Raw genomic sequence first — 15,216 nt, 5'->3', positions numbered from 1 at the left:
AAAATGGATGGAGACAGTTGGCTTCCTAGTTCTCCCTGACCAGTAGCTGGCCTGACATAGGTGCTGAGTGCTTGCTGAATAATGAATGAAACATTGACTAAGCATTCCTATTGTAGGTATCAGTTCCTGTTTTACATATCCTACATGTCAAAAAGTATAGTGATTAATGATTTCCAGGAACAGAATTGAACATGGTGCTGTTCTTGTCACCATCCTTTGTTCCAGTGCAGAAAAAATAATATTTGAACTGTAAGATATCGTCATTCAGCCCTCTCTCTCAGAAACTGCTAGAATGACATTTCTCTTGGGTTTCAGCTATTTCCTCTCTATCTAGGTGTGTTCTTTATCTGAAGAGAATTAAATACATGTGAGGAAGATGGGCAAGAAAGTCTGGGTAAGGGTAGGGTAAACTTTTCTTGAAAGTCCAGGAGGGTGCACAACCAGGCTCAATGTTCCTGAAAACACAAAGGCAGAATGGAGCCCAGTTATATTTACATTGGTAGGGGGCAGTTCTAAGATACTAGCTACACTGAAATTAGAAACAATTTTTTTCTCCAATATTAATAAAGATTTCTGCTATCAACACTAGGGTGTTTGGTTTCCAAAGCACTTACATTTGATATAACTTTTTAAACCACCATTATGCACATTGGAAGATACTGTTGGCTCTCAGTTATCTTAATTTTTTCAGCAGTGGAGATGGAATATCTTCTCTATGTTTTCTTGAGAAGGATCTGTTCACAGGATGTCTTTTGACTGTGGAATAAAGAGAAATTAATGGGAAAGCAGTAAGCTCAACAGAGTAGAGTGCCCTATGGGGTAGCCAGTCTGCCAGGACTTGAATGGTAATAGCAACAGGAATAATAATACAAGTATGATAATAGCAACTTCTTCTAAGCCTGTTGTGATCTGAAATAATAAAATGTTTTAAAAAGTCCTTGGTCTAAGGCCTGACATTTAACAAGTGTTCAATAATTAGCTACTATTATTGTCACTGTTCTTAGTGTCTACAATGATGGAATCCAAGGTTGTAGCCATCTCATTCATCAGGATTTACTCATTTACCCAAGTAAATTAACTGGCAAGGCTTGTACATATATGGATACTCATTCCTTCTTGCTCAAGCCTGAAGCCATGCTACTATCCTAACTATTCAGATATCCGGCATGAATGGATAAGGGCGTACTTATTGCAAAGAGGCATTCAGGTCTTTTGGAAGGGAAATCATTATCCTTCATTCTCCTTCCGGTTGGAATTGGTTATCAAATCCTAAATGACCTTCTCATTATAGGGGCATTTAACCCTTTGGAAGGTTATGGATACTATAAGACTCTGGTGAAAGACCTGGGCCCCTTTAGAAAATACACAGATCCCCAAAGCTGGCTTCCCTGATTCTGGGTAAAGACCTTGGGTTAAGAACACTTACCTTATAAGAAAAATAAATTTTATTGAATAAAAATACATTTATAACAGAAATGTCCTTGAGGTAGCAGTTTCTAACAGATCCTAATTCATTTCTAAAGCTTCTTAGGTTTGATTAAGTGAAACGTGTCACAGGTTAAGAAACTCATTTTGACAGCCTGTCTGACAGAGGCACGGATGTCTCTTTATCCTAAGGATGTCATAATCTTTATCTTAAGAATGTCATAATTCAGAGTTTCTCTGTGCAGTTTCAGTGACACACTTAGACAAATCTGTTTCCTTGACTCCACCATTTAAACTGTAATTCATGATACTCACCTCTGCTTCCCTGTTCTGCTAAACCTTTGCATTGCCTGGAGAGGGTGCCTTATGCTGCATGAGGAAAGTAAAACCAGACCCGTCGAGTGAGGTGTGTCCACAGTATTTTCTACATGACACCACCTTAAAGTGGGAATTATTGCACACAGTCTTGCACCCTCTGTTGCCTCACTGCAGGAAGACCAACTTCCTGTTTTCCCCTGCCCTCATTTTCCTAAAGAAAGGTGACTTCTAACAACTGTCTGTGATTCTCAGGTAGCTTGGATAGGAAACTGGGTGGCTAAATATGTACCACTTCACAAAGTAACTGTATTGGTTAACTCCTGGCTCTCCGTTTTAGAAAGCTCTACTGGTTGGATGCCCGCCTGGATGGCCTCTTTGTCTCTGACCTCAATGGTGGACATCGCCGCATGCTGGCCCAGCACTGTGTGGATGCCAACAACACCTTCTGCTTTGATAATCCCAGAGGACTTGCCCTTCACCCTCAATATGGGTATTGTCTCCCTGCAATCCTGGGCTTTTCTTTCACCTCCTTCCTCCGCCACTGTTACCAAAAAGGCTGTTCATATAGCTATCTCAAGGCCAATGTCTTGCTGCGGTTTGTCTTCTGCTTTTCCCACTTGGTAAATCGTTTAGTGTAATGAGTAGAAGCATGGCTTCTTCAAAGCATCATCATCAGCTGTTCTGTTTTCTTTGTCCTGACACACTTTTGCACTTTTCAAGTCGTGTATTTTGGCTGCATGCAATGTGGTTTCAGAAAACCGATTTCTTTACTGGACTCTCCATGTCAAAGCCACTGAAATCCAGTTAATTATGTTTATTTGTGAGCATTTTCTGTACATTGTCCCCTTCCTTTTTCCTTTTTAGATTATTTGCTGTTAGCTCTCTTTCCTTTCTGAGGGGCTCTACAGAATGCAGACTCCATTTCTCTAAATGGAGAAAAGGTGTGTATTTTGGCTACTGACTTCTTTTGGCGTCAGGGACTGATCCTTTGTGTTTGCCCTGACAGGTACATCTACTGGGCAGACTGGGGTCACCGCGCATACATTGGGAGAGTAGGCATGGATGGAACCAACAAGTCTGTGATTATCTCCACCAAGTTAGAGTGGCCTAATGGCATCACCATTGATTACACCAATGATCTACTCTACTGGGCAGATGCCCACCTGGGTTACATAGAGTACGTACATAGAAAAGCATAAAACAATTGTGTAACTGTTTATTTCAAGCATCAGAGCTTGTGATTCCAGTCTATTAGTCCCCTCTATTGTCTAACTGGCTTGTCTGTTGGAAGTCATTCGGAGGAAGTCACACTTCTAACTAAAACTGCTGAGCTCTGTGGTATGGTGCAGTAGAAAGAGGGTGAACTTTTAAATCATATGGATCAGGGTTTATGACCTGGTGTTTTCACTTCTTATTGTTTTTTTCATCTACAAAATGGGGCTAATAATCTCTCCCCATGGTAGTCAGCTCAGTGTGCAACTCATCTTAATTTTTTTTGTCTCTTTACTTTGCTCTCCCCTATGAAATATATGATTAATAAATTTTAGTATTTGAGAAAAGGAAAAGAATAAACGGATCGGGAAAACTTTCCCAAAAATACTTTGGCACATTTATGGTTAAGTGCAGTGCAGTGTTTTAGGTAGCAGTAGAGTCTGTTAACATTAATCCAATATGATAAGGCATTTACATCTTTCTGGTAATAGGATAATTTTTTAAGTGTGTTAAATATACTGTTCAATAAAAAATGCTCATTGTAAAAAGATGACACACATTATTAATCAAAAATTAATCGACAATACCCATATTGAATTTTGCTAGTTATGGCCTAGTTGGACCATAGTAATGTCTTCTGCATGAGCATTTATGGATAACGATCCAGGAACAGCCTGTTGCACTCAAAAGCATGGAAATGCCATTCATTCAGTAGAACTATTTCAAAGTTTTTTATTTTATTTTTAGAAATTCATTTCTTCTGTTACATTTATTTTGCTGCCAAAGTCAGTGTGGAAAAGTTTGAAGTTCTCTAACACCGTACTCCCTGGGGACATGCCACTGAAAAAGAAGGAATACCTGGCACACACGCTAGTGCTCTTTCTTCCTGTGCTCATGGCAGGCATAATTAATCAATCCCAGTACTTTCTCTTGTTGAACTGGTTCATTTGCTACACAAAAGTAGCCCTTAGCATTCTCACTGCAGAATTTACCATAGCAGATACTAACTCACTCTTAGGGTAGAGACTAACTTTAATTAGAAGCAGTAAAATATTATTTCTAGTTTACTTATACCATTTTGATGTGATGTACTGATGGCAATACCCTTAGCCCTTCCCACAGTGTGTGTATCCTCTCTTTAAAAGGCACATCAAAGAGCTGAGTTAGCTTTCCATACAATCCTATATTGAATTAGTAGAAGCATCAAGATGTTCAAAGAAGCTTCAACAACTTTCTAACTGACATTTGTTGTTCTTTGGGTCCTATAGATTATTCTTGGTCTTGAAAGCTTAGTAGGTTTCACTCAGCATACATTTAGACAGTGTTTCCAGGAGCATTAGAGATGAAAAAAGGAATTTTCTAGTTGCACAATATTCTGTTCACTTTTTGATAAAATCTAATATAGATTATTTACGTAGATGGATTATAAAATTTAGGCAGTAGATTTTAGTCTAAAAGTCAAATCATAATATGAGGCACTGTGATCTGGGAATAAAGGAAACTTTAATATTCATGAGCCATGTTAAATTGGTTACCTCTTGGAGAGGTAGCAATGCCTGTGTTCAGAAATATATTTCATAGACACATAAAGCAATAGATTTTTATAGAGCATCCAATTGATTCCTGTACATCTTGGGATGCACCAACACATCACTGGAGCTGTGCCTGTAGTTCTACTCTTACTTTTCTTTTTTTGAGATGGAGATTCGCTGTTGTTGCCCAGGATGGAGTGCAATGGCATGATCTCGGCTCACCGCAACCTCTGCCTCCTGGATTTAAGTGATTCTCCTGCCTCAGACTCTCGAGGAGCTGGTATTACAGGCATGCACCACCACGCCTGGCTAATTTTGTATTTTTAGTAGAGACAGGGTTTCTCCATGTTGGTCAGGCTGGTCTCAAACTCCCAACCTCACGTGATCTGCCTGCCTCAGCTTCCCAAAGTGCTGGGATTACAGGCGTGAGCCACTGCGCCCAGCTGTGTAGTTCTACTCTTGACAAAAAATACTCATAGAGATATCTGAGATTTCTCTACAGAGATTACAAACGAACTGGAAGGGAAGGTCTCAGGACTACTTTCTGGTCAATGATTTTTTAAAAAAATAGATGGTGGCTAGGTGCAGTGGCTCACACTTATAGTCCCAGCTCTTTGGGAGGCTGAGCAGGACAGATTGCATGAACTCAGGAGTTCAAGACCAGCCTGGGCAACATGACGAAACCCTGTCTCTACAAAAATTACAAAAATTAGCTGGATGTGGTGGCACCTGCCTGTCCCAGCTACCCAGGAGGCTGAGGTGGGAGGATCACTTGAACCCAGGAGGAGGAGGTTGCAGTGAGCCAACATTGTGCAACTGTACTCCAGCTTGGGCAACAGAGTGAGACTATCTCTAAATAAATAAATAAATCAGATGGTGACTAATTTCTGGTCATTTACCTGCATCCTTGTCAACAGAGGCCAAGCACATCTTCAAGTTTTCCTATGGCTTCTATAAGTTACCATAAATTATATTTCGGGAAATATTTTTAACATTGCATGGCTAACATTATCAGGTTTCTTAGTTGCTAGCTTGTTCTATCTCCTGTATGAGTTTTAGGATCTGTTCCGAATTTTTAAAATATTAAATTTTCACTATTTTAGAAATGATTTCTGATATAGACCCACAGTAATGAAAGCCCTTGGAACTGAGAGGACTTGGGAATTTGGCTGTGGATCCCTTGTAACATCTTGAAATCGGAGAACCTTCTCTGGAGGTTTATTCATCTGTAAAAGTATTCGCTAATGGTGCCATGGCATGATTAATAATAAATGTCCTGCTGGTGTTTGCAAAGTTAACCCTGCAGGCCTGTAAGTTGTGTTCCCCTCAGGTTATACCTAGAACCCAACTATCTCCTAGAATAGTGTCCCCTCCGGAATGTTAATGAGAAGGTAGAATTCCAGTATAATATTGCTATCTTCTGATTTCTTCCAATGGTGTTGGAAGAAACAAGAAAGGTGTTCACCCCAGGATATCAAAAGGGTGCTTAATGAGGAATATCAATATAAGAGGCCATAAACCTACAACAGCTATAACAGCTTCATCTGCAGGAAAGCAGCTGTGGTTAGGAATTAGTGATTATTTAAACTCCTGACACTATTCCTATTTTGTTAAGTATTGCCTTTTCACTTCTACATCTTTTGTTCAATTCGAATACATCCTTTAAGTTTAGTTTTTGTTTTAATTAAAGACTAGGAGTTTTGATGATCTGAACTTATATTATCTCTAGGAGGTAGAATTTTTTTGATTTGTGAATTCATTTATCCTGCAAGACATTAGAGGAGAGGGATTACCTTCATCACGTAACTGTTTCTGCTTACTGCTGCAGGTACTCTGATTTGGAGGGCCACCATCGACACACGGTGTATGATGGGGCACTGCCTCACCCTTTCGCTATTACCATTTTTGAAGACACTATTTATTGGACAGATTGGAATACAAGGACAGTGGAAAAGGGAAACAAATATGATGGATCAAATAGACAGACACTGGTGAACACAACACACAGACCATTTGACATCCATGTGTACCATCCATATAGGCAGCCCATTGGTGAGTAGGTGATTGAGGGGTTTGGCAAGGTTGCCTTGGGTTATGTGCATGTCATGATAGTCTTTAAGCATGAACTTCGTGATTTACAAAGAGTTTGTTGTTACTTGCTAGTGTTTTCTTCAAAGCATATGCTGAAAGCTGACAGTAGGCAAATATCTTTAGAGTTTATCCCTCTTCCGCTGGGAAAGACTACCTAGAACTCTTCTTTTTCTTAAAACTCACTCAATTCTTCAAGATCATCTTGTTTTTTCCTTTGTTTTTGATAAGATTTAACGGTTATCATGTTGCTGTATTTACTTTATCTATTTCTGTGGGAGGACTGAAGTATTTTAAAGGAATTAAAAATATGGCATTTCAGCCCTAAATACTAAATACTAAATAAATGCATATGATATTGTATTATGTATAAAACAGATATTATTCTTATCTTCTAGAAGATAATGTCAAGAGCAGTGCATTTTAGTGTTTTTTAAATAAGAGAACTTGTTTTTGTTTGATTGTGAACTTATATTCCTTTTATGCAATTAAAGCAACTTTATGATTTAGAGATAATCTAGTAAAGGTCTGAAATATATTTTGGGGATAGACTGGTTTTTGTGGGTCTGCTTTGTTGTGATGTCTTGCTAAAACATATGATAAACTTGGAATTAAGGAAAAATGAGAATTAGCAAAATAAAGAAATTTAGTATTTCTTTCTGGAAGTTAATATTCTTTTTTAAATTATTATTATACTTTAAGTTTTAGGTACATGTGCACAATGTGCAGGTTTGTTACATATGTATACATGTGCCATGTTGGTGTGCATATTCTTCATATCATTTTTATTAGAAGTTCACCTCAAAGTGGTGACCAGGAAAATTAGTAAAGATGCTGCTCAGTTTATTCATCCACATTATTTTTGGCCAAAGTTCTGTTACCTATGTACTTAGAATGAGGGAATGAATATAGCATCTGTTGGAAATTAAAACTTTAACCTAGGTCTAGGCAAATGAATATAAGCTAAGTTTACTGCCTGCTCTCCCAGGGCTTGGAGAAACACATCTTTTCTAGTCAGAAACACCAGTGGGTATAGCTCACTTCTGGTAGCATATAAATGAGCTTTCTTAAAGCACAGGGTTGTTGCTTATATAACTCTATCATCTGTTTTATTTAGGAACTTTTGGGAAAATCATAAATCTAGGATAGTTGTTTTTTTTTTTTACTCTCTAAGAGGTGATGAGTTTAATGTCAAGATGTGTAATCAGTTAATTTGTGTTGATACTCTCTTTAAGCAAATGAACATATATTTTCTTCCTTTTCCACTAGTGAGCAATCCCTGTGGTACCAACAATGGTGGCTGTTCTCATCTCTGCCTCATCAAGCCAGGAGGAAAAGGGTTCACTTGCGAGTGTCCAGATGACTTCCGCACCCTTCAGCTGAGTGGCAGCACCTACTGCATGCCCATGTGCTCCAGCACCCAGTTCCTGTGTGCTAACAATGAAAAGTAAGGCTCTCTTTCCCCTCTTCTCAGTGCCTCTCTAGCCCGTGGACAGACATTGAGCTTCAAGGCTCCAAGGGATGGGAGTTTTCTAATGAGACAAGATTTTGGTTAATTAACGTGGTTCATGTGGAACACAGCAAGACTCTCAGCCTCCAACTTCAGATAATATTTCCCATGAATAGAAGGAGCTTGCTAACCAAACTGTTATGCCTATATATGCAAACTTTCATAGAAAGGAAGCAAACCATATATTTCTCATGTCGAATTGTCCTGAGTGTTGGAGCCAGAGTGTATATAAGTACATACTGAAAAATAGTCCCCAGAAGTAATATAATTTCACTGTCTTTTCCATGTCTATGCTGGCCTAGCTCCTTAGCTGCCTATGCTAGGGGATCCAGTGTTACACATTCAAATCCATTTTTGATCATTCGTGTTTGCTATGAAACATGGCCACAGATTATTTTCTTAACAACGTCCACAGGCCATTGATGACTAGGGGACCTGAGTTAGATAGTGGCATGAAGAGAGGCATTGATGCAGATCATAGCATCTAAGATGCAGAGGTAGACAATTGTAGTGATTAAATAAGATATCTGAGATTAAGAATCTAGCATACATTTATTATGAGAAAAACCCTCAACAGTTGTTATTGCCCTCCAACTTCCAAAACAATACTTTTATATCACCCTGGCAGACAATCTCAACCAATCACTGCTCCTAGAACACAGCTCAAAACACCCATTTTTTATTTATTTATTGTTTTTTGTGGAAGGAATTTATTCATCATATTAAAAGCACATTTTCAGTTTGTATTTGGATCTTAGGAAACCTGTTCTATCTTGCCAAGTTATGTTTTCTCTGAAAATACACCATTGTAACTGAGATTTAATTGATCCTCTTCTGGGGCCATGAGAGAACTCATGCATGTCATTTCTTGGAATTCAGTGTTGACTCCTTCCCTCCAGATAACTGTTGCCCCTGGTGCTTTGCTAAAGAAGTGCTGTATGTTCTCTGTGCAGGTGCATTCCTATCTGGTGGAAATGTGATGGACAGAAAGACTGCTCAGATGGCTCTGATGAACTGGCCCTTTGCCCGCAGCGCTTCTGCCGACTAGGACAGTTCCAGTGCAATGATGGCAACTGCACCAGCCCGCAGACTTTATGCAATGCTCACCAAAATTGCCCTGATGGGTCTGATGAAGACCGTCTTCTTTGTGGTGTGTTGAATTGCTTTATGCCTCTTTTTCCGACTTCTATGTTGATTGTATACAATCATGATTCTGTGGGTATTTCCCGAATATCTTGAACTAAAAACCAGTTCAAAAGTTCAAAGTCCTAGAAGGAAACTGAGGCTCCACCCTTCCACCCTTTTTCTGTTTTTATGAAGTTTTTTTTTTTTTTTTTTTTTTTTAGAAATCTTAAGGTTTTTACAAGGCAAATGGTTGAACTAGATAGTAAGCTGTCTCTACTGGTGGCTCTTCGCCATGTGCTAGGCATTGAATTCCCTTTGAGAGCTAACATTGAGGAGGAAATGAGAGGTTTCCACCCCCATTTTTAACAGGGACTCTCAGTTGTTATATTTATTTATGTTTCCATTTAAAAGGCAAAAAAAAAAAAAAAAGACTGAGCACAGTGGCTCATGCCTGTAATCCCAACAGTTTGGGAAGCTGAGGCAGGTCGATCACTTGAGCCCAGGAGTTCAAGACCAGCCTAGGCAACATGACAAAAGCCTGTCTCTACAAAAAATACAAAAAATTAGCCTGGCATGGTGGCATGTGTCTGTAATCCCAGCTACTTGGGAGGCTGCAGTAGAAGAATAGCTTGATCCTGGGAGGTCGAGGCTACATTGAGCCGAGATTGTGCCGCTGCACTCAAGCCTAGGCGACAGAGCAAGACTTGGTCTCAAGAAAATAAATAAATAATCAAATAGGCAAAAAATAAAATTCCCCCAAACTAAAAACAACACATCAATAACAGTAACAAACACAAAGTTTGAAGACTATTTTCCAGTAGGATAATAGGGACAGAGGAAGGTATGCTTAACAGGTCAGGGTATTCAGTTCTTGTCTCTTAAGTCTGTATGCAATAAAAAGATATTTAAGAATTTGGGAGACAGTAATAGTCAAAAGAAGAAGTGCTCCATGTAGTAGTACTGATTGATAAGTACATTAGGAAATAAGTCCTCTAAAAAGAAATCATGATCCTGCTATCTGGGATTCATTGATGTCAGTTAGGAGCTTTCATTCTTGATGCCTTCCAAGCTGATAACCAAATGTCCCTGCTCTCAGAGAATCACCACTGTGACTCCAATGAATGGCAGTGTGCCAACAAACGTTGCATCCCAGAATCCTGGCAGTGTGACACGTTTAACGACTGTGAGGATAACTCAGATGAAGACAGTTCCCACTGTGCCAGCAGGACCTGCCGGCCAGGCCAGTTTCGGTGTGCTAATGGCCGCTGCATCCCACAGGCCTGGAAGTGTGATGTGGATAATGATTGTGGAGACCATTCGGATGAGCCTATTGAAGAATGCAGTAAGTTCCTATGGGAGGGCCAAGGCATGACCAGAGCAGGGAGACACGAGGAAACTTCCATGGGGACTGAGAGAGGGCATGGAGCTTTCTTTTTCAGCCGATGGGATGCTCCCCCTTGGCACTCCCTGCAAACTCTGGCACTGCAAGACAGAGTATAGCTGTGTGGCTTGCAGGTGGAACCAGACACTGTTTCTGAAGTGGCTAATACCTCCTTTTGATGCATAGAATGTCTAACCAACCAGAATGTGATACCAAGAACTTACATTTTATATATCTACTGCTTTTTCACTTGAGCCACAGAGAAATGTTATGAGGTAGGGAAGGTGGGTGTGAACCAATTCCATTTTACAGATGAGGAAACTGAGGTTCACATTAAGTGGATGGTCACATTACTATTTAGTGTCAGACCTAACACTTCAACCCAGGTTTTTTACTTCAAACCCTGTCCTTCCCCAACCCCACCCACAAAGTTATACTGTAAAACAAATGAGTGGTGCTGAGATAGTGAGAAAACTTAGGACTATTTTTCTGCTCATGGTAAACAGATCACATCTAAAACAGACACATATTGCCAGAGGCAGTTTGCTTGGTAACATGGTCGTTGTTGCTCCTCAGTACCACAACCTCAGTGTGACAATGGAAAGGTGCTTTCTTGTACCTTCGGTTCTGACTTTGATGCCTCCTCCCTTTTCAGTGAGCTCTGCCCATCTCTGTGACAACTTCACAGAATTCAGCTGCAAAACAAATTACCGCTGCATCCCAAAGTGGGCCGTGTGCAATGGTGTAGACGACTGCAGGGACAACAGTGATGAGCAAGGCTGTGGTAGGAGGGGCCGCAGGGGAGTGGAGGGAGGGACAAGAAAGTTCACATGTCAAGCGCCATTTATTAGATGAGAGATTAGAGTGTATTTCCCATGTCATCTTTTCTTTGTTTACCTCTGTAAAAAAGTGGTTGACTCTTCTAATAACATGTTACATTTTTGTAGCATTTTGCAGGGTTACCAGGGGTATTTAATTTGTAGCATTTTAAATCATGCTGTCATTGAGGAAGATGTTATTAAGATGTTAGAAACTTGTGTAATTTCTTCCAAATGTAGAATCCTTATTCATACTTGACAAGTTTAAATTGTTTCTCTAATTTTATAAATTGGTTGAAATTGGTGGAAAGGGGTTAGAGAAAAGACTTGGTGTCTATCTCTAAAAAGGATATTTCCAAATTAGGATATTTCTTATTTGGGGATTTTCATATTCTGAATGTCTTTCTGATTTTCCCTGTTATCTATTGGACATCTGTAGTCCCTCTGGTAACATGGGAAAGCCATATAAATTAATGGAATTTGTCAAGATTAGTCATAGTCTAACTTGAAACCAAAGCATCTGGAGTATGTGTGTTGGGTTTAGTTGGAAGAGAAGTAAGGAAGATACTAAATTCTTTTAAGAACACTGAGTCCAATTGACTGAAGATAATATGATCAAAATATTTATTTATTATGGCATCATTTTAGCCTCCAATACCAGGCCTTTGTTGCAAATTACAAACCAGATACCATTTCATTCTTTTCACAGTTTCTACTAAAGGGAATGGATTGAGTTTCAAGCAGTAGGATAGGCTCAGGGTAGCTAAAAGAGGGAATGTTGACCATGAATGTTGCTGGCATTCCTCTCTTTGGGAGCTTCAAGAGTGTGGTAATACAATTCTCAGACTGTCTCACAAGGAAGCCAATACTACTTTGTGCATTTCTCTGCCAATGGTTTATGAAGTCTTTGCAATGACTGCTTTGCAGAGGAGAGGACATGCCATCCTGTGGGGGATTTCCGCTGTAAAAATCACCACTGCATCCCTCTTCGTTGGCAGTGTGATGGGCAAAATGACTGTGGAGATAACTCAGATGAGGAAAACTGTGGTGAGTGTTCACAGTCCTATGGTCCTTATGTGCCACCAGAACTGTGATGTTTGCTTTTTGTCCATAATTCAACTGTCTATGTCATTGATCCTCAATGGGTAGGATGATATCAAGCTGTCTGATCTCTTTCTATCTGCTGGTGAGTACATTTCTACTTTCTCTTCCACTAAAGACATAAGCATCTCCTTCTGAGATGTTTCAAATCAAGCTTTTGGAGGAAAGTATTTACTGAAGTATATCTTTTGTGTGTTGAATTTATTTACACCCAACTTTTTTTTCCAAAAGAAGTTGAGGTGACTTATGATAAGGGAAAAATGTAATAAGATAAATAGAATAGAAATAGAAAACCAGGACCAGAAAAGTAGAGGGAGGAAGGGTGCTAACCCAGAAACACTGCTTCTTAAGCTCTTTCTCCAAAATAGCCCTCATAGGAGAGGAGAGAGAACTTGTGTTTGCATTATTACCCTTCCTAGAATAGTTGACTATTTTAGGAGTGCTAATAGTTAAATAACAGGACAGGTTTTAGTTTCTCTGTCCCAGTTGAAGGTATTGACTACAAGGCATTGGATAGGGAGGTTGAGGAAAGGAAGCCAAGAGGCTGAGATCATATCAAACTAGATAGGCAGAACACACTCAGTGTGTGTTGTGAAAACTAGCTTAATGAAGCCCTGCCCAGAGTGTATATTACTGACCCATGATATGCATCAATTTCTAATTGACTAATGAAATACATTCTAACTTTATTTACCTTTTGGAAGAAAGAAGTGATCACCACTTGCCATAGGCAATGAGAGATTTCGGAAGCTGACTACACCTGCAAATATCAATTAGCTAAAAACTTATACAAAAGGGTAATCCAATTGGCATTTTGTCTTTTATTAATAAAAGTTAATGTTGAATCCTATAAGAGGTTATCTAGAGTTTCATGAAATAAAAAATATTTAAGATAAAATCAAGCTGGGCATTGTGGAACATACCTGCAGTCCCAGCTATGCAGGAGCCTGAGCTGGGAGGATTACTTTAGATCAGGAGTTCAAAGCCAGCCTGGGCAATGTTGAAAGATCCTGTTTCAAAACAAAAAAACAGAAAAACAAAAAACAAAAAAAACCAGAGAGAGCAAGAGAGATCAAATCACCTTCGGACAAACTTCTTAATAAAGGCCATTCTTTACAGACTCAAAATTAAGGTGAAAGTGAAAGGTCTAGTTTTGGAGGGGGAATGATTTGCCCAAGCACACCTCTGGGGCTTGAGACACAGGAGGGCACTGGGAACCCAGGGCACTTTGGCCAGCTCACAAGATGTCTCCTGTGTGTGATTCCTGGTGCACACTCATGGCCAGGTGCCTTTCCTTTCCAGCCCCCCGGGAGTGCACGGAGAGCGAGTTTCGATGTGTCAATCAGCAGTGCATTCCCTCGCGATGGATCTGTGACCATTACAACGACTGTGGGGACAACTCAGATGAACGGGACTGTGGTAACTGTCGTTTGAGAAGCTTACCATAGAATTTTGTACTGTGACAGTGTAGGGACTTCAAATTAGTGTTTATAAGGCTTTTAGAGGAAAATGATTTTTGTATATCTGTAATATGTAAACCTTAGCATATCACAGTATCTTCTGCTCTGTATTTTCTATGCATTATTCCTAACTCATAGCAGTCTAGATTAGTCATAATAGAGGAAAATAGCAAGGAATTTTAAAAACTTAACACTTCTTAGGAGCAGATTTTAATCTGCATTAGCCTTGTAAACAAAGACATTGATCTTGCTACTATTCCACAGAAAGTCACCCTAAGGAATACACATGTACTATTATGACTCTCTTGTGTAGAGGTCAGATCATTGACAGAGTAATCTTAAACCCAAAGTAATTTTTATAGCTCTTTACTGATTTGGTGTTGGGTCTTAGGAAAATTAGAAAACATTGAAAATTGGGGAATTCTGATTTCTGAGGAAAAGCTTAAGAGCTGGAGATTATTTAATATTAGGGAGCTAGGTACTTCCATCTCCGTATGTTGAGTGGGGAAAGTGTGAGTTTTGAGAATGTATTAATTTGCTAACCACAAGTTGTGGGTTTGCTGTGAGCCAGTCACAGGGTGTAGATAGGAATGTGATGGAGTACCCACTGTACTTCAGTTACCTAATATCTGTCTGAAAATGACAAGGCCTTCTCGGAATGACAATCTTTTCTCTTCAGAGATGAGGACCTGCCATCCTGAATATTTTCAGTGTACAAGTGGACATTGTGTACCCAGTGAATTGAAATGTGATGGAACCGCTGACTGTTTGGATGCCTCTGATGAAGCTGATTGTCGTAAGTCGCTAGACACATATGTAGTACTGCTTACCTGAGAGTATGGATATGATAGTTTAGATATCAGTTAGCTACCACTTCTTAGATTAAAAGGCCATAGGTATTGTCTGTTCAGCATGCACTGATAATGATCAGTTCACCTGAGTTCTAAGTCATCATAATCATATATTTCACAAGGGCCGTTCAAGTGCACTTCCTTGCTATTTTAAATGGAGAACGTATTAAGTCATCTGTGCTAACAAAGTATTTATTATCAACTACTGTGCAAATCATTAATTAGATAAAAAACATTTCAGGTAAAAAAATAATATTCAAGCAATGATTACACTAGTATAAAGAACTTGGGTTGGGTATTAGAACATATTAAATTCATAGCATTAAAATTTTTCTCAATCACATGATGGGGTATAAAAATGACTAAAACTTGAAAGGGGCCAGCCCCTCCACACC

General features: G+C 39.3%; 1 protein-coding gene across 1 annotated transcript in view; it reads left to right on the top strand.

Moving 5' to 3' along the window:
• Positions 1-15,216, top strand: part of LRP2 (LDL receptor related protein 2) — a 225,602-nt gene that overhangs the window by 167,018 nt on the left and 43,368 nt on the right. Inside the window, exons 51-60 of the mRNA XM_030802651.1 lie at positions 2,081-2,233; positions 2,750-2,920; positions 6,316-6,539; positions 7,845-8,022; positions 9,039-9,235; positions 10,307-10,552; positions 11,247-11,375; positions 12,337-12,456; positions 13,813-13,929; positions 14,650-14,766. Of these exons, the coding sequence (XP_030658511.1) occupies positions 2,081-2,233; positions 2,750-2,920; positions 6,316-6,539; positions 7,845-8,022; positions 9,039-9,235; positions 10,307-10,552; positions 11,247-11,375; positions 12,337-12,456; positions 13,813-13,929; positions 14,650-14,766 (1,652 nt within the window). The remainder of the gene's footprint in view (positions 1-2,080; positions 2,234-2,749; positions 2,921-6,315; positions 6,540-7,844; positions 8,023-9,038; positions 9,236-10,306; positions 10,553-11,246; positions 11,376-12,336; positions 12,457-13,812; positions 13,930-14,649; positions 14,767-15,216) is intronic.

The sequence above is a fragment of the Nomascus leucogenys genome, chromosome 22a (assembly GCF_006542625.1).
Source record: "Nomascus leucogenys isolate Asia chromosome 22a, Asia_NLE_v1, whole genome shotgun sequence".
Classification (NCBI taxonomy): domain Eukaryota; kingdom Metazoa; phylum Chordata; class Mammalia; order Primates; family Hylobatidae; genus Nomascus; species Nomascus leucogenys.
The sequence above is the reverse complement of the archived record's forward strand: the minus strand, read 5'-3'. Positions and strand labels throughout refer to the sequence as shown.